Raw genomic sequence first — 23,833 nt, forward strand, 5'->3', positions numbered from 1 at the left:
CTCCGAGGTGATCTGAGGGAGCATCAGTCGCGGCGTGGGCTAGCCAAAGAGAAGCCGAGAGAGCCATCTGTTCCTCTGTTAACTGAAAAACAAACCCAGGATTTTACGCAACATGAGAGCCGCGTCCTACACCCAGAAGAGCCTGCAGGTCAGCGGCTCCAGCGGCAGAGTTCGGGTCCAGAGCCCGTCACCTTCCCGCTGCCGTGGATCCTCATACGACAGCCGCGGACGCGCCGGTTACCGCAGCACTGCCGTCGAGCTGGGCACAGAGATCCACCAGCAACATGCCAACGAGAAAGAGGAGATGCAGGAACTCAATGTCAAGTTTGCAGGATACATAGAGAAGGTGCAAGCACTGGAGCAGAGGAATGCTTCCCTTCAAGCTGAGCTGGCTGCGCTGCAGGGACGCTACAAGGGAGGCCCCACAGGCATCGGAGAAGAATACGAGCTCAAGTTTAAAGAGGTGCGGGAGCTGATAGAGGCCCTGACTAACGAGAAGGGAGCAGCTGATATCGAACGAGGCTACATTGAAGAAGAGGTTGAAGTGTGGAGACTAAAGCTGGAGGAGGAGCTGGCCCTCAAGGAGGAGGCAGAGATGATCCTGACGGAGTTTCGCCAGGATGTCGACAATGCCACGCTGCAGAAGGCCGAGCTGGAGAAGCGTATCGAGCAACTGGTGGCTGAGATAGAGTTCCTCAAGAAGCTGCATGATGAAGAGGTGGCTGACCTCATGAAGCAGATTGAAGACTCAAAGATTACTGCAGAGATGGATGGCGATCGTCCTGACCTGGCTGCTTATCTGCGCAACATGCGCGCAGAGATAGAATCTGTCGCTGCCCGCAACGTCCAAGAGGCAGAGAAATGGTACAAGGGCAAGTTTGACACCCTCAAGCAGCACGCCGGCAAACATGAAGAGCAAATGAAAAGCATGAAAGACGAAATCACGACCTTCCATAACCAAGTGACAGAGCTGCAGAATCAGATCGACGGTCTGAAGGCTCGCAACTCGGCCCTGGAGCAGCAGCTGGAGGACATGGAGATGGCCCACATGGATAAAGTGGGGGGCCTCGAGGGTGTCATTGCTCAGTTGGAGACCCAGCTCTGCGAAACCAAACTGGAGATGACAAAGTATCTCCAAGACTACCAGGAACTGCTGCACATTAAGCTCAAGCTGGATGCGGAGATCGCCACCTACAGGAAGCTGCTGGAAGGGGAGGAGAGTAGGCTTGGAATTGCCAAAGATGCCTAAATATCTGGGATGAGAGGAGCAGCAGGTCCAAAGCAGCAACAGAGAAGAGCAGCAGAGCATCGAGGAGTGGAGAGAACAGCTCATACTTGTTTAGAGGATTCTTCCTTATCTTACCCATTCTTCCCCTGTTTCACACTCCTGACTCCTGAAGGGCTGGGTATTGTTTGAAATGGTTTGATACTCGTGCAAATTAGACTCCTGTGTGTTTTTAATCTAACAAACGAGTACGGTATCAAATGTAAAATGTTGGCCAAACACATGCTCATTGATAAGAGATGGAATATTCTAAAATTGGCTAAAATTTCTTTTTGCTGACCTAGAGTCCAACACTTTGATTCAAATCAGGAAGTATCTGATATAAAAAGTAAGTATACAATATTTCCAATCTGACCACATTTGATGCCAGCTTTCTGTACTTGACAATATTTGGACAATCTCACACATTTCACTCTGTACTGAAGAAGTATTGATGTTTGATACCCAGCCCTTCTTATCCATGTCACACCCTGACCCCATTATTCTCACGTTGCTTGTCATGTCTGCTTGCCTCCCAATTCCTCCCAGTCCTTTACACTTCAACTTTTACAACTTCAAAACAACCCTCCAGTCCCTCTTTTTCCTAACCAGGTCTACCTTGTCACCTCCAGTACCCCCTGGCTCCTGTTTTATGACCCTTGGGTCTCTTTAGTTCAACCATTTTCCTTTACTCCATTTCCTACAACACCCTTACCATTTCTTCCTGCCAGATCAACCTGCTGTTATTTCTCTCTCACCACTGTCACTTCCCTTTGCTACATCTGCTCACTTTCTGCCGTCACTGCTTCTCTTTTGTGCAAATTTAGGATCCAACCTCCAACCTTGATTTAAAAAAAACTGTTTTCCTGCTCTGATGTGTCACATCTTGTGCTTAACAAAGCAGAATAGATATCATCACTGTTTGAAACTGGTCTTTACAGAACCCCCTGATCTCCTTATTCTAAATGTTTGACATTTGGCACAACGATTGACCATTTACACTAATGTTGACCAACTGTTACTTAATAAAGATTTGAGTGAGTGCATACAAAATAATGCATTGATCTTTTTTTCCCCCTTTCTCCTGTTTGTTGTACTCTTTAATGGTGTAGCTTTTCTTACTGGTCTATTCTGTCTCTTTCTGTTACAACTTTTGTCCTCGATTTAACCTACATAACAGTAAATGTGCGAGTTATTTTTCTCAGTCAGGCAAATTAAATACAATTATTTTAGTATTACATTTTTTGCTTTATCCTGTAAGTAAATTCTGAGTGCTAATTATGTCACTGAGGGATAAAATGTAGTGTGAATTTAATCTTGGGTTGCAAGGTAGGCTGGATCCAGTAGTTTAGCTGGTTGAAATGATAACATAAGAGAAACCGACCATTTAATTATGCTTTCTTGCAAAGAGATTCTAAAAGAAACACAAATACATGCGAGTAATGTAGTAAATATATTGAGTCACACTTGTTTATACTAAATTGGCCAGGTGGTGAAATTCTCTCGATTGGTTGCAGGCGAAATTCCAAAAAAAATCTCCACATCACAGGTGTTCTTTCATGTTTTAATGAGCGTGGGTCAGGGCATAACAAAATTTACTCCTGGCTGAGAAAGTTTAGAACCCCTCTCTCTACAAGAGGTCATGACCAACAGTCTGCTGAACACCTTGTTGGAAAGTCCTATTTATGAGCTTCCTGTGAATTGCACTGTGAGCTTGGTAAGTGGGATATAAAATAGTGTGCGATAAGGCACAGGGCTGATTGCATATTTGATTTTGTTTTTGCCATAAACAACAAACGCGATGACAAATCGGACCATTACTCCCAACCTGTTTGGTATTTATCATACCTGAAAAAGCAGAACGTGACCTTGGCTGCAGATTTACCTTGTTTTTTCTTCAAGGGGAGCATAATGCTATAGCGCATTCAAGGATTTAGAGCTTTCCAACCTGAGGGAGGAAATGTAATACTAAAAATAAAAAATGCTGATGGGATGATGGTAATGTTTTGTCTTGGCTCTAGCTACAGCTGGGGAAACAATGTGCCAGTGATGCACAGTAGATTTACCATGGTGTGGAATTTATCTTTATATCGTTAGTATTATGTGAAAATTATCATGAGCAATCGGCATAAAGAGAAAAAAAAAGACATGATTGTAAAGAACTGCAGGATCCAATAAAAAAGGTCCACTTGTGGCAAGGACAGCTTGAAAGTGTTTCCATTTATAGAAAGTGAGAAGAAAAATGATGACATGAAATGGAGCCAGAATTCTTAAAAAAGGCTTGCAAATGCACTCCAATAATCAGTTTTTCACTTTGATTTTTAGTATCTTCCCTAAATTTTCACCTCATTTTTTTCATGTTTAAATAACTTTGTCACCTCTCACCTCCAGTGCCGTAACCACTCACTTGGCAGCAGTAATGTATATCAGGGATGTATTAAATGATGTACTTCAGGGTCAGAACATGCCTCCCCACCCCTTAGTTTCAGGTGGCAGATATGTTTGCTACAGTCCAAAAGCTCCTGTAGCTTCAATAGTCTAATAAATATGTCACAGAATGTCAACAAAGGAAATTTTCTTCCATGTACAGTACAGGCCAAAAGTTTGGACACACCCATCTCATTCAATGCGTTTTTCTTTATTTTCATGACTATTTACATTGTAGATTCTCACTGAAGGCATCAAAACTATGAATAAACACATGTGGAATTATGTACTTAACAAAAAAAGTGTGAAATAACTGAAAACATGTCTTGTATTTGAGATTCCTCAAAGTAACCACCCTTTGCTTACTAGAATATAAGACATGTTTTCAGTTATTTCACACTTTTTTGTTAAGTACATAATTCCACATGTGTTCATTAATAGTTTTGATGAATTTACAAGGTCAATAGTCATGAAAATAAAGAAAAACTCATTGAATGAGAAGGTGTGTCCAAACTTTTGGCCTGTACTGTATTTGATCTAGTAAACAGAAAAATACAACGGTACACCTTCTTAATTAAAGTTATTCTCTTTCACTGAACTAAGAATAGCTTCATTGCCTTGTTAACTCTTCGTAAAATAAACGTCATTCGAACCCGACAGAAAGACAATAAAACTCACCAAAACGGTCTTTATTAGTCTTTCCACTGTTCTGGTCTAGTTGAAATGCATCATTTATCAAGTAACATCTCTTACCGTTTCTCCAGAGGCAGATCATTAAATTAGTCAAATGAAATGACAAAAAAACAACCTAAGCAACCGGTGATGTGTTCAGCAAATTGCCAATAGCTGATATATTTTTCCAGTCATCCAACCCTATCACAGGTGTAACCAAACCCCATTGAAGCTTTAACCGTGAAGAACAGAGGAGCACAGCTTTTTGCATCGTGTAATTCTAAAACTGCATTTTGTAAGAAAATGTCTTTTGTTTTGGTGTTCTTTTATAGGAAGCGGACAAGAATATCATCAAGTTGCTGAAGGAGAAGGGTCGCCTTGTCAATGCCAGCACCTTCAAACATAGTTACCCCTTCTGCTGGAGGTGAGGCATGTTTAGAATTCAAACTGTTAAATGAATGTTCCCTCTGTGCCACATTAGAGCGACTCCTTACAACCCACTTAAACTAACGGATCACTCTGAGTCTTCCACTGTGGATGCTTAAAACAGCGATTATAGAAAAACCCCACCTGCTGCACATCAGCGTTGGAGATCACATTTGTTATATTATTATATTATTTACTTTATTAAATGCAGCCCTGTTCAGTGTTAGAACACATAATGTACTGTTAAAAATCGTTGTGCATCAGCACAGGACGTCATTAGAGGTTTTGTGATCTGCACAAAAGCATTTCATGTTAGCGTGGTGACACAAATAACCTCACAGTCACACATTATCACATCGTAACTAACAGGCGCATGCCCACACACACACACACACACACACACACACACACACATTCTTGTTCTTCTATCTTTGTGAGGACCCTCATTGGAACAGTGAATTCCCTACCAAGGTTATAATAGTTTTAGTTTTCATTAGTTTTAGTTTTAATTTCGTTGTGAATTTTTTTTTTTTTAAATGTTTTAGTTTAGTTTTTATTAGTTTTAGTATTTTTTGTAATGGGGTATTTGTTGGGTGGGAGATTAAAAGAGGTCACAGTAAATGTTTCCTTTATTTCCTTTGTCTGATCCATCTTCATTATGTATGAAAAAAGTTGACAAAGATGAAAACGAAGGACATTTTCACTATATTTTTGTTGGTTTTGTAACCACACAATACAGTTTCAGTTAATTATCATTATCATGTAACCTTTAACCCTTAAAACAAAGTCTGAAATCTCAAAAAAGCCTTTAAAGAAGTGAGGACCGGCCGAAATGTCCTCACTTTGCAAAAATGTCCTCACCCTATGTAGGAAGTACAAGAACACACACACACACACACACACACACACACACACACACACACACACAAAAACTTTTTGAGCAGACTAAATCAGTGTCTCACTAGGAGCAGCTGCAGGCTGACCTGAGCAGGGTTAATTAACCCAGTAAATATGCAGAGAAGTGCTCTCGGAGCCACAAGGAGACACAGGAGACTCTACAGACCTTGTAGAGGTGAAACAGTTGTGTTATTAACCATGCAGCACCTGTAAGGTAGAACTCAGACACAGTTTAGACTAAACTTTAGAGGAATATTCCTTAAACCACATGGTGGAGATGGAAAAGTGCAACACTATTAGAACATATTGTGCAGCAATATTCATTTACTCTGTTTTATGCTATGTGTTTATGTACCTGTAGGTCTGACACGCCCCTCATCTACAAAGCCGTCCCAAGCTGGTTTGTTCGAGTGGAGCACATGGTGGACAAACTACTGGATAACAACGGCAAATGCTACTGGTAAGCTGTTTAACAGTAACAGGTGGTAGCTAGCTCGGTGCTAAGTGACAGTGAATTGTCAGCAGTGAGGGTAAAGTGGTCCGAAATACTGCAGCAGCAGTTTATGTATTACTGGGCATAGCAATTTTAAATGTGAAGATAATGGATTTAAAATGCAAATTGTTTAAACAAGTGTTCTTATTCGTCATTAAAAAGGGTTTAAAATCCTCCTGATGTTGTATAGAAAACATTAGCATGATGCTAATTGTAAAGGCAGAAACTCGAAGCAAAAGTAAAAGCGTCAGCATGATGGCTTTGCTAAGTGGTATTACCCCTGGTGCTCCCAGTGCTCTTTTCTGAGCCACAGTAGCTGCCTCTGGTAATGGGACTGTCAAACTGAGATGAATGACTAGCCGCTAGGAAGGTGAAGACACACAGACACGTGTACAGAGACCGGCGAAAAACGCACACAGTACTTTAAAGGCTTCATTCCTTATCTGAGGGAAACAAGTGTTATATGTGATACAGGACGACCATGTGTGTGTAAGTAATTAATAGTACGTTGTTTTTGTTTTTTTTAGTAGGAGAGAGCAACTAAATACATTTTTCCATTAATCTTCTATAAAATCTTAGCTAAAAATGATCATCACAGGTTCTCAGAGCCTAAGGTGATCTTTTTTTTCTGATCAAAGTACGAAAACTCAAAGATATTTCAATCAAGACTGGACGATACAGCAAAAAATATCGCAACAAATGTTTCATTTCAGCTGATTCAATAATAATTGATAGTTTTTCAGCTATTTATGAATTTAATATTCAATAATTGCCAGGAGAAAGAAAAGGTGGAATTTCACGATTTATTTATCAAGACAGTCGACAAGACATATTCATCTTTTTATGTGCTGTTAAAATGTGTAAAGAAGAAACCAGAAGAGCCTCAATTGGTAAAAAAAATTTTTTTTAAATATTGCAAAATGTGGTCAATGTAAGTGTTTTTAAATGTACAAAATCAAATTAAACCTTGAGGTAAATCATCAAACATTTAAAAACCCCTAAAACTCAGCAAATTATTAGAAAACTAAGAAAACCAGCAAAACCAGAACCTTAAACCAGCATATTTGGAGATTTTACTTTTAAAAAATCACTTGAAACTTTTAGTCGATCATTATAATTGCTGCTCACATTTCTAGTCGACTAAACGTTTCAGCTCAGGAGTAGAATGGAGAGAAATATAATATATATTTGCTGACATGATGAAACATTTATAATGACTGTGTGTCTAAAGAATCACTGTAAATTCATTATACTTTTTAATGATAGATTGGGCTGTTATACTCCAGCCTTGAGGAAATAATTCATAACGTCTATACGCACATATTTCCCCCTGTGTCTCTGTGGCTGCAGGGTTATGCACTTATGCAGCTTTCTAATTAGGCTTATTCTCCAACCTTAATTATTTGATTTTGTTAAGATTTTTTGCTCTCTATGATTAGACTCCACTTTCATACTTAAGTTGTTATCTCACAAAGATTGTCTGTCTGGCTGGCTTTCTGTCTGTGAGGGTTGCCAGCTAATCAGCATCTAAAAAAAGTAAACTCCTTGCAGAGCTCATTCCCTTTACATAAAGTTCATGTTAGCTGATGAGAGACTTCAGATAGCAAAGTGCTACCTACCTACTATTCTCACTGATTTCTACATTTTATCTCTCCTTCCTCAAATGGTGCAGTGGGTAGACTCAGGCTAAGTGTATATTGTAAGTTCAGACTGATTTCTCCAGATGTCTGTCTGTCTGAATAAATTAAGAAGCGAATTAATGAGGGCTCACAGGGAGAGCTTGTCTCTTTTGAGACTCAAGGTTCAGGAAGCTCGGTCACTGCCGCCTGATTTTGTTTCTGGCCATAAGTGAGAAGAAAATGTGGTGTTGAGTCCTAAAATGACTAAAGTTGGATTAGGCAGGAATCAGACTTGTTTTTGTTTTTCTTTTCTTTGGCTTTATAGCTGTATCTTTGATTCGACCCCGGCTTTTTGTTAAACTACTTTAAAATTATTTTTTTATTATTTAAACAATAGGTCCTTGATTTCACACAGTGGTAGACAAAAGTAGGCTCCTCTTTTCTAGCCAGTCCTGAGGCTGAAATGCAAAACTGTTCACCAGACATATTAAAGCAACTACAAGAAGTTTTTATCTGGTTATATAACAGTCAGAATGTAATACTGATGCCTCTATATGACCTACATAGCAAAGGAGACCATCATGACAGGACTGGCTATTTAGTTTTTCTTTATGCCTGTGGCTTCAGAAGCACGCAGACTGGAAAAGTTTAAAGCACTTTAAAGGAAGCAGAAGGAGAGTTGATTTAATATTTTGTAATCTTGGATGATGTTGGGGCAGGATCGGCAAAGAGAGAAAGAATTAACCAAAGAACAAAAAAAGGCTAAAAGGGACAGTGATGGGGGATGCTCAAAAACACGACTCAGCCTTGTTCGCTCACTCAGAGAATGGAACGTTGCAAGACATCGTTTTACATCAATTTTATTAAATGTAGACAAAAATAAATATAGACAACATGGCTGCACGGTGGTGTAGTGGTTAGCACTCTTGCCTCACAGCAAGAGGGTCGCTGGTTCGACTCCGGCCTGCAGCTCTTCCGTGTGGAAAAAACATGCACTTAGGTTTAATTGGTGATTCTAAATTGCCCGTAGAGGCAAATGAGAGCGTAATTCTTGGTCTGGCGACCTGTCCAGCCCCCAGGTGCGGATAAGCGGTTAAGGATAATGAATTAATAAATGTTAACTGTTTATTAATCTTACATGACCACAAATAGATACATTATCATCACTATTATATCACGCTGCAAACAACAAAACAGCTGTGTTTTAAATAGAAAAATTGTATTGAAAATATAAGTTGCGTTTTTTAACTCGCCTCCAAATTAAATGCACAGAACACAAGGCGGACGTGCTTGTGGAAACACTACTGCTTTTGTCCACAGGGGGCGCCAAAATCAACACAAAATGAAAGCTTCTTGTAGCCGCTTTAACATTTGCAGCTGATGATAGAGCAGACAACACACGCAATTCAAACCACCACTTGAGAGTGTTGAAAAAAGGAATTTGCAAACCACCAGACCTGTGAAGTGTCACTTAAAAACCGTACATACCTCCTTAACATGTGGATAACGGCTTCACAGACCTTCCGTGCATATAATAGGTACGGTTGCTATGATTGGACGATCACTGTTCAGTAGGAGGGGCTTATTGGACAGTCCAAACCCGGATTACTTGCACATTTTCCTTCTTCAGTTTCTCTTTTTTCTACCTCCTGTTTCTCTCAATCTCCCATCCTCCTTACAGTTTTCCCATCATGCACTTGCTCAATCGGTCCTGACCACAACCTCTGTCCCTCCATCTCCCTCATGTATCCGTCCCTCGCGTCTCTGACTTATAATAGAAGCCTGTACATGTTAAATGGCTCTTCTGTGCGTCTTGAGCTCAAGACAGCACACTTTAAATTCCACATTTAGCATGAAGCAGGAGTGGGAGGGTGGGTGCGGGGTGGAGGAGTGGGAGTGGGGGGGGCTGGTGAGCAGCAACAGCAGTGGGAAAAAAATCATTAAATTGATATATTAGGGGCCTAAATAGAAATGCCTCCTACAAATGGGAATTGATGAACTCGTTGCTTAGCGGGTGGATCCTGGTGACGATTTATACCCCCCCGCTCCGTTCTCCTGGGCAACGCGGCCCAGCACAACAAGAGAGGGGGAATGAAAAAATAAGAGGAAGAGGAAGAGATGGAGAGATAGTGGATTAAAGCTAGAAATCGGTTGAGGCAAAATAGGAAAAAGGCAGAGCAGTAAAGGGGTACGGAGGAGGAAGATGCCTTGGAGGGAATGTTAACCTTTCAGTTGAGCTTCATGAAGAGAGCAGCACAGTTTATTTTTAGGGCTAAAATGAGAATGAAGAAGAAAATAAGCCAGCCCAATAGGAATAAGGAATAGTAATGAACATTATGATAATGGGTGCTCTTGTTGTGAGAAAATTAAATTACATTAAATTAGCAGGGTATCTGCAGGTCTTAAAAGGCACCACATTTAATAAAATGGCTATTGAAGGGATTAAAAAAATCTTTTAACCTTTTTAATCTTTTTTGTTGTTTGCCATAGGTTGCAATCTAAGTTATAATACAGCATTTGAATCTGATTGCAATCTGATTTGGGAAACATTACCCACTTATAAACTATAAGAAGGATTCTTCTGACAATCGACTGTGAGCGCAGGAGCTTCTTCAGTATTTTTTTAGTTTCAGTTTATTTGTAGTAAACACTGTCACTCCTGCCAGCTACAGAAGCTAGGCAGCTCATCATCTCAAAATAAAAGTGTCAATTTTGGCAGAAACCTAAATAAACTTTTTTATAATTTCATCATTTTAATTAGTTTGTCTATCTATGCCTGCTTATCTATTTATGCCACTTAACCGAGTCCAAGTGGCATTAGTTTAATTCATTATATAATTAGAAATGAGTGTTATGTATAGTGCTGGTAAGTAAGAAAATATGTGATGTAATTCTGGGTCATATCATCACAACTGGTTTTCTGTTTCTATTCTGTATTTTCACACTAAGGATAGTATGACAGTAAAACGGCTATTAACTCTCTGAAGCCGAAGCAGTTTCAGGGCATTTTTTTCTCTTTTTTTCCCCCTTTTTTATTTTTTGCTACTGTAACATTTTGCTCAACGTGTCCTCATTTTTCACTGCAATATTTAAGTCCTGCATCTTTATGGAAGCACCACATGCATGATGTAATGAGAACTCAAAAGTGTCATATGTGAGGTGTTGCACAGCTAAAATGCCATAAACTATTAAGAAAACAAACAATTGTTATTATTTTTTTTTTACAAAATTTGAATCAAATATAATCTACATATACAGGTTGAAGGCCTCAGAGGGTTAATTTGCTTTCTATAAGGTAGCTATTTAAAAAAATCTCAACTTGATGAATCATACAGAAGCTCTGATTAAATGATGGTTTAAATGGCTGTCAATAAGGTTTAAATTAGAGTCTGACTGCAATATTCTTGTTGTTGCTGTGACTCCATGCATGTTTGAATCTCCTTGTGGTTTGCATCATGTTTTATGTCTGAGAAGAATAACCTAATAAACATAATAATCTCTGTCTGTGCAGGGTTCCAGAGTTCGTGCGTGAGAAGCGTTTCGGGAACTGGCTGAGAGACGCACGAGACTGGGCGATTTCCAGGAACCGCTACTGGGGCACGCCGATCCCGCTCTGGGTCAGCGACGACTTTGAGGAGGTCAGAAAAACACGACTACGCACGTGTTGCACTTTAATAGAGTACTTAATGCTTCTAATGTGTCTTTGTGCTCTGCAGAGATCAAACAATTAGTCTGTGTCATGACCAAATACCAAGACAGTTACTCTTTTCTCAGCGTTTGGCAGTGCTCACAAATCAATCTGGGCTAAGTATGAGAGGGCATAATTGAAAAGTTGAACTCTCCGTCACTTTTATTTACCATAGAAATGAGTTTGGGGGAAAAAATGTCTTATGTGTCTCCAAAAGAGGATTGGTCTGCTGCGAGGGTACAGAAATCCAACTCCTCTCAAAAATTGGCAGAGTGAAAATTTCTCTCGCTGACCTCTTTTTGACTCTCACATAATTTAGCATATCTGGACCCTTTTGTTGTGTGTGGAGGCTTGTGTAGGAGAGACTTTCTGGCAGGGCAGAGCGAGGTGACCATGGTGTCGAACCAGCGAGTGTAGCGTGACTCCGTGCTGCAGTCAGTCAGCTCCCCTCAGGCACCATTACCGAGTGCCTCCGTAAACTCAACACATGAATGATTCATTAATGTACACAGCAAATAAACACGAACCAAAATGTGTTTGGTTTCTCTTCATGCCAGTTCAGGCGACTTCAAAGGTCCTCGAGACAAACTGCGATCGGGCGGGGAGGGAGGAAGGAAGACACGGAAAATAAGGGGAGGAGGAAGAGGGGACGGAATAAATTAGCCGGTGAAGAAAATGAGGAAGTGATATACATGAGAAGGGGGGGTAGGAGATGAAAAACGGGGGAGAAAAATAAATGGAAGAGGGGAGAAAAAAAAACAGCAGACAGTAGAGAAGGCAGCCAAACTGTATAAATGTTCGTCTGGTTATGGATGTTCGTTGCCAAAAACCCGGCCAACTGTGTGAAGTAGACTGAACTGAATAGAGATGTCAGAATTGGGTTGTTTGAGCGTTTGAATAATGACGTGTTGGTCCCCTGGCTGAAAGAGGGACAGCCAGCGACCTGCTTGCTGGAAATAGCATTGTGACTGTTTCCAGAACACTCGCGCTCCCTGGTGCCTCTTTGACACACCCCTTTAGCAGCAAATCACACACCCAAAACTAAAGCTGTAAACGAGTGTGTGTGTGTCTGTGTGTGGCAGAACGATTTCTATCTCTCAGCATTGTTCCTTTTTTTGCTCTCTCTCTCTCTCTCTCTCTCTCTTTGTTCCCGTCTTTTCTGGATATGTTTTCTTTTACTGTGTCTTCTTTTATTTCTGACGGTGGTGTATCAGTCTTTATCTGGGCCATGTTACCTGGTGCCGTAGTAAAACTAGAGCAGAGCCTACAGGTTCACTCTCTGAAGGGACCAGATAACACACTTTACCATACTTTCTAAGGTAAAGTTTACTCAGGAAGTGTGTTGAAGTAGGCCTACTTTAGGGAAATGTTGTATTTCGATAATTAACATCAGAATTATAAGGTTTAGTAATGATAGTCATTGAAACCGTGTGGCACTGAAGCCAGTTTTCCCTATTTTAAAGGCTTGATTTGTAATATATCCATTCAAAATCCCTCCAAAATCTTTAGTTTTATTCAAGGACAGTGGGGGGAACAATCTGCCTACCAGCACCTTGAAAATGATTTGATTAACATGTACTTTGTATCTTAAAGGTTGTCATTTCATTGGGCAAACTAACCAATTTTTCTTGTTTATTGTTAAGTGTAACCCTATCAAAAATGGATTTTTGAGGCCAACTCTGATAGTAATATTTGGGTGTTTTTTAAATCAGATAACAGGTGGTTGTCTGTTACATATTTTTATCATCAGCCAGTAATCTTGATAAGGGCTGCCATGTTGATCATTTTCTCACTAATTGACAGATTGTTTATAAAAATGTCTACAATGGAATGGAAAGGCCCAGTGTGATGTCTTCAGATTGCTTGTTTTGTTGGGCCACCAGGTCAACAAAACAATACAGAGAAAAATCCTCATATTTGAGCTCGGACTAGCAAATGCTATTGTTGTTTGATAATTTAAACATTTAATTTATTAGTATTAAGTGTTAGTGTTTCAACTTAAATCAACTGATTGATTAATAATAGTATAATTTCTTTTTTGTTCTGTACTATTGCAATTAATTGTTCTTTTCAAAAAATCATGTTCATTTCATAATCTTTTTCAAGTTAATTTACATGGAAACAAGGTGACAATGTGACAGTGGGCTCTTACAGGGCTGCAGAGCAAGGGTCCTTCCTCATCTCACATTTGGAATTCTACGATAATTCCCATAACTTGTTCCCAATTTATTCCAAAATTACCATCATTCATCAAATCGGTCATTCGCTCCAACTAAATAATAGTATAATTTCAATAATAATTGTTAATTTCCATCTTCAGGAAATCTATAACTGGGAATGCTATTTGACTTTGCTCACTCAAGCTGTACTGTTGTGTGTTTTGTGTGTGTGTGTTGGGTCAGGTGGTGTGTGTCGGGTCCATTGCTGAACTGGAGGAACTGACTGGAGTCAAAGTAACTGATCTGCATCGGGAGAGGTGAGTCACTGATCAAACACAGAGATTATCCTCCAAACACCTGAGCATGTGTCTGCTGTGATAGTGTGATAGCCTCAGATTCACACACTGTGTGTTTGTACATGAGATGATACGTTTTTAAGATGTGGTGTCTGTGCTTGTATGTGTGTGTATGAATTTGTCTCTAATGTGACCTGTGTGTCTGAACCAGACGTGCGCTGCGGAGCACAGATCACCTTACTCTTCCGCTCTCCGTCTGCTAATTACCTTTAATCACTTCATGGGGCTGGCCATCTTTAATTGATGGGGGGAGGAAGAGGTCGCCCTCGTCCTGCTCCCGTGTTGTGTGTTTACGGGATGTTTGTGCAGGTCTGGAAGGATGTGATGAAAGTGATTTAGCCATCTTCAAGATTAAACAGAAACTTGTCTAATTAAAGAGTGACTGATGAGCTCTGTAGCGTTTTGTGAGATGTTTGAGTGTGCAGTGGTTTGAACTTTACAAAATACATACGATGTATGGATCTCTTAACAACTAATGTCTCATTTCCACTGTATGGTTCGACCCGACTCAGTTTTGGTACCAGGTTCTTCTCTCTGCTGCACTGTCGGTGGGATTCTCAGCTGATCGCCACGGTGATTCCTCATGAAACGATTTTGGATGGAGTGCAGAGTGTATTTTTAAAAATTGGAGCGTTGTCTTTCCTCCCGTACCAGTGTTGCTCCGGCACCGATTGCACTCGCAGCCCAAAAATACATCTTTTCTATTTCGAAAACGTGGTTTTGGCTGCTCAACTCTTTTGGATGCCAAGAGAGGGTTTAAGATAAAATTAAAACAGCTTTTTTCTTCGTTCTTAGAACGAGCGGTGAAGGATTGAAGCGGAGGGGAGTGAAATCTTTTAAATGGGGAAACGGAAGGAATGAGCAGCTCTGTGAGCAAACGGCAGACATTTTTCCTTGCCTCTATCCGCTCACATGCTGACTTCACTTATTATGCAGTGTAGTTTTGCAGGCTGCCATTTTTAAAGTAAATCAATTGCAGTCACTATTAACCCATTGACGCCTGAAACGCCTGTAAAACCTCTGGGCCCCTAAGCCCCTAAAACCTGAAGTTTTTCTGGAAATTTAACAGAAGTGTGAATGCTTCTACTAAATAATTGATTTTTCAGCCTCTGTAGCAGATAGAAATGAAATTCAAAAAGTATTTGAGAGCATATACAAATACCTCAAAATGACGTATATGCTTTCCAGGCTTCAATGGGTTAATGATCTAAAAATCACAGGTTTGTGCAGGATGTCTCGTGTCGAATTAGTGACTGTTCTCTCGACCAATCAGCGGCCTGCAGTGTTATAACACCACCCTCTACTGTCGGCTCAACTCGCTTGAAATTCGAATGAGGTAGTGCCAAAAAAGTACCAGGTACTACCCACAACTTTTTCTAATGGAAAACCAAAAAAAGAGCGAGTTGAGTTGAGTAGAGTCGTGCTGTACCTTATGGTGGAAATGCGGCATAAAAGGACAGACTGTAATATCACATTACAAGGTGTGAAGTGCCCAGCTTCCAGAGTTAATGGCTCTGCTCGCATTGTGAACATTTGAGCAAAATCTTCATAACACACCACAAAAATTATATATTAAACTACTCAAAATGTACTCAGCAGTGCACTTCTTTTTGGAACATTCCTGCTTAACACTCTGCCTTTCCTCAATCGAGCCCGGAGCAGAGCTCTTAGGAGCAGCAGAGTACTGCAGCGCAGCAGCTTTAGTGGCCAACAGCAGATTACTAAAGGTGTAATCTGCAGTTTATAGAGCTAAGTGGTAAAAAATCTGCTACACATTTCTAGAATTATTAGCAGAGGGGAAAAGAAAGTAAATGTGAATCAACTTTCTGTACATATAGATATGATGTTAATGTTTTAAGGGAACTTTGAGTTAGTGGGCACTTCACACAGGCCTACTTTTCAACATCTACAGCTGGGTTTATGTGCAACTTTACTGAAGAAACAACGATTTTGTTCACGGGCTAAATCTTTTGTGAGTCGATACAGGGAGTAAATAATTCCATATCCTTGTGTCTAAAGCTTATAACCCAAAGCAATAACCGAGCTCATTCTAGTGGGTGTCAGCAGAACGTTAGCAGCACTGTTCACTGTTCTTAAACCTTGTTCCCAGAGGTGGAAGCTTATGAAATCATTGTTTTTTTGGACTGCAGCCAAAAAACCTATAGACCCGTGGATTCACATAGTGTACAAATGTTTAAAAAGTTCCCATGTGGCAGTAATAAAAACTCCAAATAAATCCGAAGCGGTCGAACTGTTATTGCTATTTATCTCAACAATTGTGCCTCCTTTCTCTTCCTTTCCCTCCTTCTCTCCACACTTTCTCTGTCCAGCATTGACAATCTGACCATCCCATCGCGGCGTGGTAAGGGCGTGCTGCGGAGGGTCACGGAGGTGTTTGACTGCTGGTTCGAGAGCGGCAGCATGCCTTACGCACAAGTCCACTACCCCTTCGAAAACAGGAAGGAGTTTGAGGACACTTTCCCGGCAGACTTCATTGCCGAAGGCATTGACCAGACAAGGGGATGGTAAGCTGCGGGTTAATGGGTAGATGGAAAGAGGTTGACAGTTGAGGAATAGTGACACAGAGACCTTCCCTCTTCATCGAGGGAATTGACAAGAGCCGAGTATGAATGGATGGGCACAGATAAAATCAGGAAGACGAGAGTGTATTACTACAAGAATCATGTTTAGCTTTGAATTGAATGGATGAGTAAATTATGTCTGAATAATTCCAACAATACCTCGGTTAAGTCATGGTCACCTAACAGATATATTTAAAAAAAAAAACAAAAAAAAAAAACTCTTATTCTTTTCTCTTCTTTTCTTCTTTAACATATAGCACTCCTTTAGCCATGACAGTTAGCTCTTAAAGTTATGTACTTACTCGATTCCTATGGTCTATGTCTAGTACCATCAGCTTGAATGCACTTATTGTAAGTCGCTTTGGACAAAAGCGTCTGCTAAATGACATGTAATGTAATGTAATGAATAAAGTGGATAAATTAAAATGGTATAAGACTTTTCCTCAGTCCTACCTCAGAGAAGGAATGTTGTCACCCTGACTTTGTGTGCTGTGTTTTTGTGTGTGTTGTGTTTTAGGTTCTACACCCTGTTGGTGCTGTCCACAGCGCTGTTTGGCAAACCACCCTTCAAGAATGTCATCGTTAATGGATTGGTGCTCGCCAGGTGAGTCCATTTGTTCATTAACAAACCCCTTATTCCTCATCTTTCTCTGCAAATAAAAATGTTTTTTTGCTGAAGATTCAGGCAGGTGTGTGTTTTTCTCATTGTCAACAAGTGCTGTAAAAAGATCAAAACAACCAGATTTGATGTTAGCTGGCAGATGTGGGTTTTTTTTGCCAGTGTCATGTGTATTCTCATTATTATGAAATCCTCATTATATTTTTTTCAATTTATTTAATGTGATGGGCTTGGAATGCAGACTAATGTCTTTATTTAATTGACAATAGCAAGTCTACAGTAGCCTGTATGCTCAGTTCGCAAAGTTTTTCTTTGAAGAGTTCATTCTGCCAACTTTTTAAAAATAAAATACGTTTGTTAGAAGTTGAGCTTGGATGTGCTTTAAATGCTATTATATGGCCTTTTTAAAACCTATGTTTGGTAGTTCTACATGGTGGGACTTCTGGCATATCAACCATATTGACTGTAGAAAAAAAGTATAGTGTAAAGTCTGAAACCAACAATGCGTCTCCTAATACATTCCAGTTTTCAAATCGGGAAACTGTCAATAGCAGAATCCATTTTTGAGATTTGTTAACACGAGGAAAAATACAGGATATTGCTCATTGTATCCTGTCAGTTTCAAACACGTTTCTTAATTTTCTTGTCTGCCTCTACCATTTTTATATTCCTTTTCTTCTCCCTTCTTTACCTGCCCATCCTTCCCTTATTTTTTCTGCTGCTTCTCATAATCAGTGTGGTATGTGTGCTGTAACATTTAGCCCTTAGAGCTGCTCTACAATAGGGCTACTTGTCCTCAGCCCCGGGGTCTAACTGCAGCACAGGCCTGCTGACCTGGAAAGACTTGACTAATTTGAATACCAAGTGCGTGGTTTCTAACATGCACTTTTGTGCACGCATGCATGTGTATGTGCATTAATGCCTTTGCTTGTCTCATTCCCGCAGCGATGGACAGAAGATGAGCAAGCGCAAGAAGAACTACCCAGATCCAGGACTGATAGTGCAGCACTATGGAGCCGATGCCCTCAGGTCAGCTCTGTGCTTGAATGTGAATGAGTGTGTGTATCTGAAGCATGAATGCCTGTGTGCCGGTGGCAGGGTCCTGTGTGTTAACCTACCTTATGCTATTAGCAGGGATGGTTTTAAAAGGCTTGAATCGCTATCCACGCTCCTTCTTCGTCCTACAAACAGTATAGACACACTCACGCATACTGTACATACACATTCATACACACGTTTCTCCTCATACATTCGCTCCTTCGCCCTGAGCAGTGAGATTGCCATGGCCATATGGCCTAATGAATAAAGCACTATGCAGTTGTGCCATATGCTCACATATATACTGACTAAGAGAGAGCTGCAGAGATAAAGAGAGAAAGGCGAAGTCTGTTTCTCTTCATGGCTTCCATTTACAGTATGTCTCTTTTGTTCCATAAACTTTTACTCACAGTATAGCTGGTATTATATGGTATGGTGAGCTCCATAAGCATTTTATATATCAGAAATTTTATTGAGTAGGATAAACCGAGGAGAAATCCTCTCGTTTTCGAGGGGGTCCTAAAGTACATTACAAAACAAAACACTCAACAATTTACAGACATACAACAACAAAGACAACAGGCATCAACACAAACACAACAAACAAAAAATGAACACAAGAATAATCACAACCTCTCAATGGCCACAAGTTGGCCATAACATTAGCCTAGAAAAACTGAAAGAAGTAACATAATATTATTGTTAATTGAAATTGCATTTTTAAAAATAAAAAAAAATTAAATAAATATGACATAATATTATCTGAAACAAGTGCAGTTTAACTCAAAATAAGAAGACAGGGCATATTTAAAACTATGAAAAGACGTCAATGATCGTATGTTTAAATTTTGCCTATTGATACTGTTACATTAGATGGATACTGAACCAGTGACAGACTGAATAATAGACTATGAGGGGCCTATTGTTAAAAGTTTTTCAGTGACAACCCTCTGTCTTTATATTGGCTCATTTTAAGGTGCCCAAAACTATTTAACCAACTGATGGTTCTGTCTATTCTGCATTTTATATTAAATGTATCTTTAATAGTCCCTGCTATTAAAATCTCTCAGGGCCTATTGCACAGAGTTGCATCATGTTAGCCTGCTTCCAGAATCGTCATTAAAACCTTTTTTTAACCAGTCTAACCCAGTGGGATGCTGCCTGACACACACACATTATGTCCATATGGATTATTCTGAATTTCTGTCATTGTCATGTCAACAGTGTCTTTATTTGGCTTTAATGAAGGGGAGAGATTAATTTGCACTGAGATGCTGTTGGTAAAATTAGGTTTTGGCGCGAGAATTTGTGCAGAACATATTCAAGGTGGACATTTACACTAATATGTAAAGCTAATCCAATACAGAGAGGTTTGACAGCTGAATAGCTTTGCGTTAAGAAAATGCAGCCAGACTCGCAGCTTTCTTTTAATGGTGTTTTAATAATGACCATAAAAAGAGTATTCTTTGCCTCAAACTGTTGTGGCAGTTTTGAACAGGATGTTTATCACCTGTTTTGCATGCATGCTGTGTGTTTTACCTGTTTAATGACCTTTCTTTACACCTTCTCTTCTTCTTTTGCTTGCTGTTTAGATCCAGTTTCAATAAATGATTAGGTTTACTTGGTCATTACGCTGTGTGTGATATGTGGTGTTTCGTTTTTTTTACCAGAGCTCAGTGGGGCATTATTGACAGCTGGCACACCCAAACATAAATGGTTCATAACAGAGCTGAAATTATTTGTCCATCAACAGAAAAGAGCCAGCCTTTTGATAATTGATTAAATGTTAAAGTAATTCTTTATGCAAAAATGGCAGAAATTGCATTTGTCTGCCTTTCAAATACAGATTTATCTTATATAGATCATATTTAACTGAATATCTTTGGGGTTTGCACGGACTAAACAAGTAATTTAAAGACATCACCTTGGGTTTTTAGAAACCGAGATGGAAATTTTTCACTACTTTCTGACATTTTATAGACCAAACATCGAGTTAATCGAGAAAATAATCGCTAATGAAAACAACCATTAGTGCAGCTGTATAAGGCTCTATATATTAGAGATTGAAATATACCCCTGTTGACCCAGATACTGGTTGTCTTGTATAGGCACTTGGTACATCTCTGTGTTGATTTCTCTATGAATGACAAACCAATAATTACTTGTTGCACTGCAAAAGTTTAGAAATTCTTAAACTTGCCAAAATCTCCAGTTCATTTGTAAAGTATGTAGACCGCCTCTTTTAATATATATCAGCCTCGGTTTAATTACACAACTGGAAAATGTCATAGTGTCCATACAGACTGATGAGATGTCATTCCAAATGGTGACTGTGATTAATTATGCACATTCTGTATGTAGATTTGAAAAACCTGTCAATGTTGCCTTTTAACTTTAATAAAGTGACGGAAAATGTAAACATATAATTTGTAAGCTAACAAAAATGATTGACTACAATGGCAATGACACATTTTTATGCCTTGGCTTACGTTTTTGTGTCCCTCCATCCTTCCCATTTTCCCGCATATAATACCCCAGGAACGCCCTGAGGGAATTTATTCAAATTCAGCACACAAGTTCACTCAAAAAAATAACTCATTGGATGAACTCAATTCAATTGTGGGCAGAATTTCCATCCAACAAATATATGTAGCCCAAACTCAAAACAAGTGCATCGATGCAATATAATGTATTTGAGTTAATGTAGCTGACTTTTTTACATTTGGTCGACCTCAAATTAAAAACATGTATGCATTGTATTTAAATTGAGTTACCTCAACTCATTTATGTCAAGGAGAGCTAAAATAAAGAAATTGTGTTCGTTCAACCTAAAAACATAGAATTGGAAAACTTAAAGTCATTCTTTTTGGGTTGAAGGGAAGGACAGGGGAGTAAATTAATACATTTTAGGTTACACTTCTTAAACTACTTTTGATTTGATTTTAATTGATATATTTTCATTGGACAAACAATACATTAATGTGTCACATCTAAGAAGGGCTTGAATCATTTTTTTGAGTGTTGGACTCAAGGACGAACTGATTAAAATTTGGAGGTCAAAGGTCAAGGTCACTGTGACCCATTCGGTCTCAACTTTTTTTGCAGTTGGAGTTGTATTACCTGTATACACACTGTATGCTTTCTCTTATAATCAACCCTGCCTTTTAATTGAGTTTTTAATGTTATTTGAATGCTTTTCTTTGCTTGACGTAAAGTACTTGTTCACCAACTCCTTCACTGTCTCTCTTTGTAGACTGTACCTCATCAACTCTCCTGTCGTGAGAGCAGAGAACCTGCGCTTTAAAGAGGAGGGTGTGCGAGATGTGTTGAAGGATGTCTTCCTGCCGTGGTATAATGCCTACCGCTTCCTGGTGCAGAACGTACAAAGGTTACAGAAGGTAATGAACGGGAGAAAAAGGTCACTCCTTCCACAACTCCTATGATGCTTTAACTTTTGGTCAAAAAAGCCCTGCTTGATAGTACAGCAGTTTATTTCTCTTGTTAACCATTTATTAATTTGTAAATCATTGAAAGAAAATTACTTGTAGCTAGTGACATGACATAAAGAAGTAATAGGTTCAGTCATTTTTCCCCCCTAAGATCTATGTGATTGATTAATTAATGGCTGGGTATTAGGGTCAAAGATTTTTTTTTTTTTTTTCCAGATTGCTTCTGCTCTGCACATTTAAATTATTATCCTGTGAGAACATTTTTTTAAGAAGAAGTCAGAATGAATTTACACATATTCATGATGCCACTTACAAAGAAAGTACCATCTGCTGCAGTTTGAGCTACATGCACCTGCAGGCTGTTGATTCAAATTAAATTTGTGGCTGTAAAATGCCAAATGTTGCCATGAACCACAACATATCCAGTTTGATCCAGCCAAGGACCTTTACTGCATGTCATCCCCATATCCCTCTCCTCTTGTTCCCGGTCATCTCTGTCTATAATCTGTAATAAAATGCATAAAATACCTGATGATGATTTGTGAAAAACACGACATATTAGTTTTAAAAGACTATACATTTAATGACAATGGCCTGAATCAAGTTATTTCAGTTAATGGACCATCAGACAAGGGCGCTTCTGTAACAGTTGTTTGGAGAAGCAGTCATCTATTTAATTGCTATATCAATATCTATATGTAAGATATGTCCAATAACATAACTCACACACACAGAGCAACTAGAACAACAGAAAAACACTATTTGCCTCTCTATAGCAAATGTGTAAAACCTGCTTTAGACCATTTTCCTTGTCTGTAGGTGACTAGCATCAGATTTGAATTGTGTGCATGTCCAAACTCCAGCTTCTACTTTTCTTGCTTATATTCTTGTGTATATGTGGTGCAGGTTGGCATCAGGCCTGGTTTAAGCTGCTCCAAATCAATTATAATTGTGCTATTGCTTCCCTGAACTGTTTTGTTCTTGTGTATTTGTTTTTCAGGAGGATGAGATTCAGTTCCTGTACAATGAAAACACGGTGAAGCAGAGTGACAACATCATGGACAAATGGATCCAGTCCTTCACACAGTCCCTCATCCAGTTCTTCAAGGCGGAGATGGCCGGTGAGACAGACACACACCCCACAAACACAAACCCACACTGGTGTCATCAATTGATATGGGCAGCGGCTCTAAAGATGCGTCATGTCGACACTGTGTAGTGTATTGAGAAGGCACCCCTATTAACTGTTACACCACTGAACAACATGCTGGCTCTCTTGAAGAATGTATGAAGAAAGAGAGATGGGAGATGTTACATTGAAGCAAACTAAAACATTTCAACCAAGATTGATGTAACTTTTGGAATGAACACTTTTGTTCCCAAGATAGCCTGCTCCCTATTACCTAGCTGGGTGATGCAACTATAAATGTATGCATTGCTCAGGACCAAGGTTATTATAGTTAACGAAAACTAACGAAATAACGAAAACTAGAATTGAAAAAACATTTTCGTTATAAAAACTAGAGTTTTAAAAAAAAACGATAACTAACTGAAACTGTATTGTGTGGTTACAAAACTAACTAAAACTAACTAAAATTATAGTGAAAATGTCCTTAGTTTTCGTTTTTGTCAACTTTTTTCATTCATAATTCAGTGTTTCTATTTGAACATGCAACACATGGTAAATATGTTTACTGAGACTGGGATGTCTACACTCCAACCAAAATTCAAAACACCCAGAACTGTAAGAGTTAATAACCTTATTGGGGCTAAGATGGATAAACCAAAGGAAATAAACGCAAAATTTATTATGACCTCTTTGAATCTGGCACCCAACGTATAGCCCATTACAAAAAAAACTAAAACTAACACTAAAACTAATAAAAACTAAACTAAAACTAAGCATTTAAAAAAAAAAAAAAACTAAACTAAAACTAGCAAACTCACTCTAAAAACTAACTGAATTTTAAAACAAAAATTCACAACAATTAAAACTAATGAAGAATCCAAAACTATTATAACCTTGCTCAGGACCCATGAAGTCACAGGGTAAGTATGAAGTTGTTTGGTTGAGCGGCTCTCAAGGAAGCTGCAAGCAGGAATACTGAAGGCCAAAGCAGATCAGCCTGTTGTGAGAAGGTTTT

At 39.2% G+C, this 23,833-nt stretch overlaps 2 protein-coding genes across 3 annotated transcripts in view; both read left to right on the plus strand.

Annotated features, from left to right (window-relative positions):
• Positions 1-23,833, plus strand: part of iars1 (isoleucyl-tRNA synthetase 1) — a 66,698-nt gene that overhangs the window by 17,552 nt on the left and 25,313 nt on the right. For both annotated transcript variants that reach the window (XM_059329158.1, XM_059329160.1), the window contains exons 12-20: positions 4,696-4,787; positions 6,048-6,146; positions 11,310-11,436; positions 13,889-13,962; positions 16,332-16,526; positions 17,101-17,187; positions 18,148-18,231; positions 21,494-21,638; positions 22,690-22,810. In XM_059329158.1, coding sequence (XP_059185141.1) covers positions 4,696-4,787; positions 6,048-6,146; positions 11,310-11,436; positions 13,889-13,962; positions 16,332-16,526; positions 17,101-17,187; positions 18,148-18,231; positions 21,494-21,638; positions 22,690-22,810 — 1,024 coding nt within the window. The remainder of the gene's footprint in view (positions 1-4,695; positions 4,788-6,047; positions 6,147-11,309; positions 11,437-13,888; positions 13,963-16,331; positions 16,527-17,100; positions 17,188-18,147; positions 18,232-21,493; positions 21,639-22,689; positions 22,811-23,833) is intronic.
• LOC131968335 (desmin-like) lies at positions 113-1,249 on the plus strand. Its single transcript, XM_059329165.1, has one exon. It carries the CDS (start codon positions 113-115, stop codon positions 1,247-1,249), a length of 1,137 nt encoding a protein of 378 aa, XP_059185148.1.

Source organism: Centropristis striata, chromosome 3 (assembly GCF_030273125.1).
Source record: "Centropristis striata isolate RG_2023a ecotype Rhode Island chromosome 3, C.striata_1.0, whole genome shotgun sequence".
In the NCBI taxonomy this organism is placed as follows: Eukaryota; Metazoa; Chordata; class Actinopteri; order Perciformes; family Serranidae; genus Centropristis; species Centropristis striata.

What these genes read in the sequence shown, in the direction of transcription:
- LOC131968335 (XM_059329165.1), top strand. Translation starts at nt 113, where the DNA reads ATGAGAGCCGCGTCCTACACCCAGAAGAGCCTGCAGGTCAGCGGCTCC.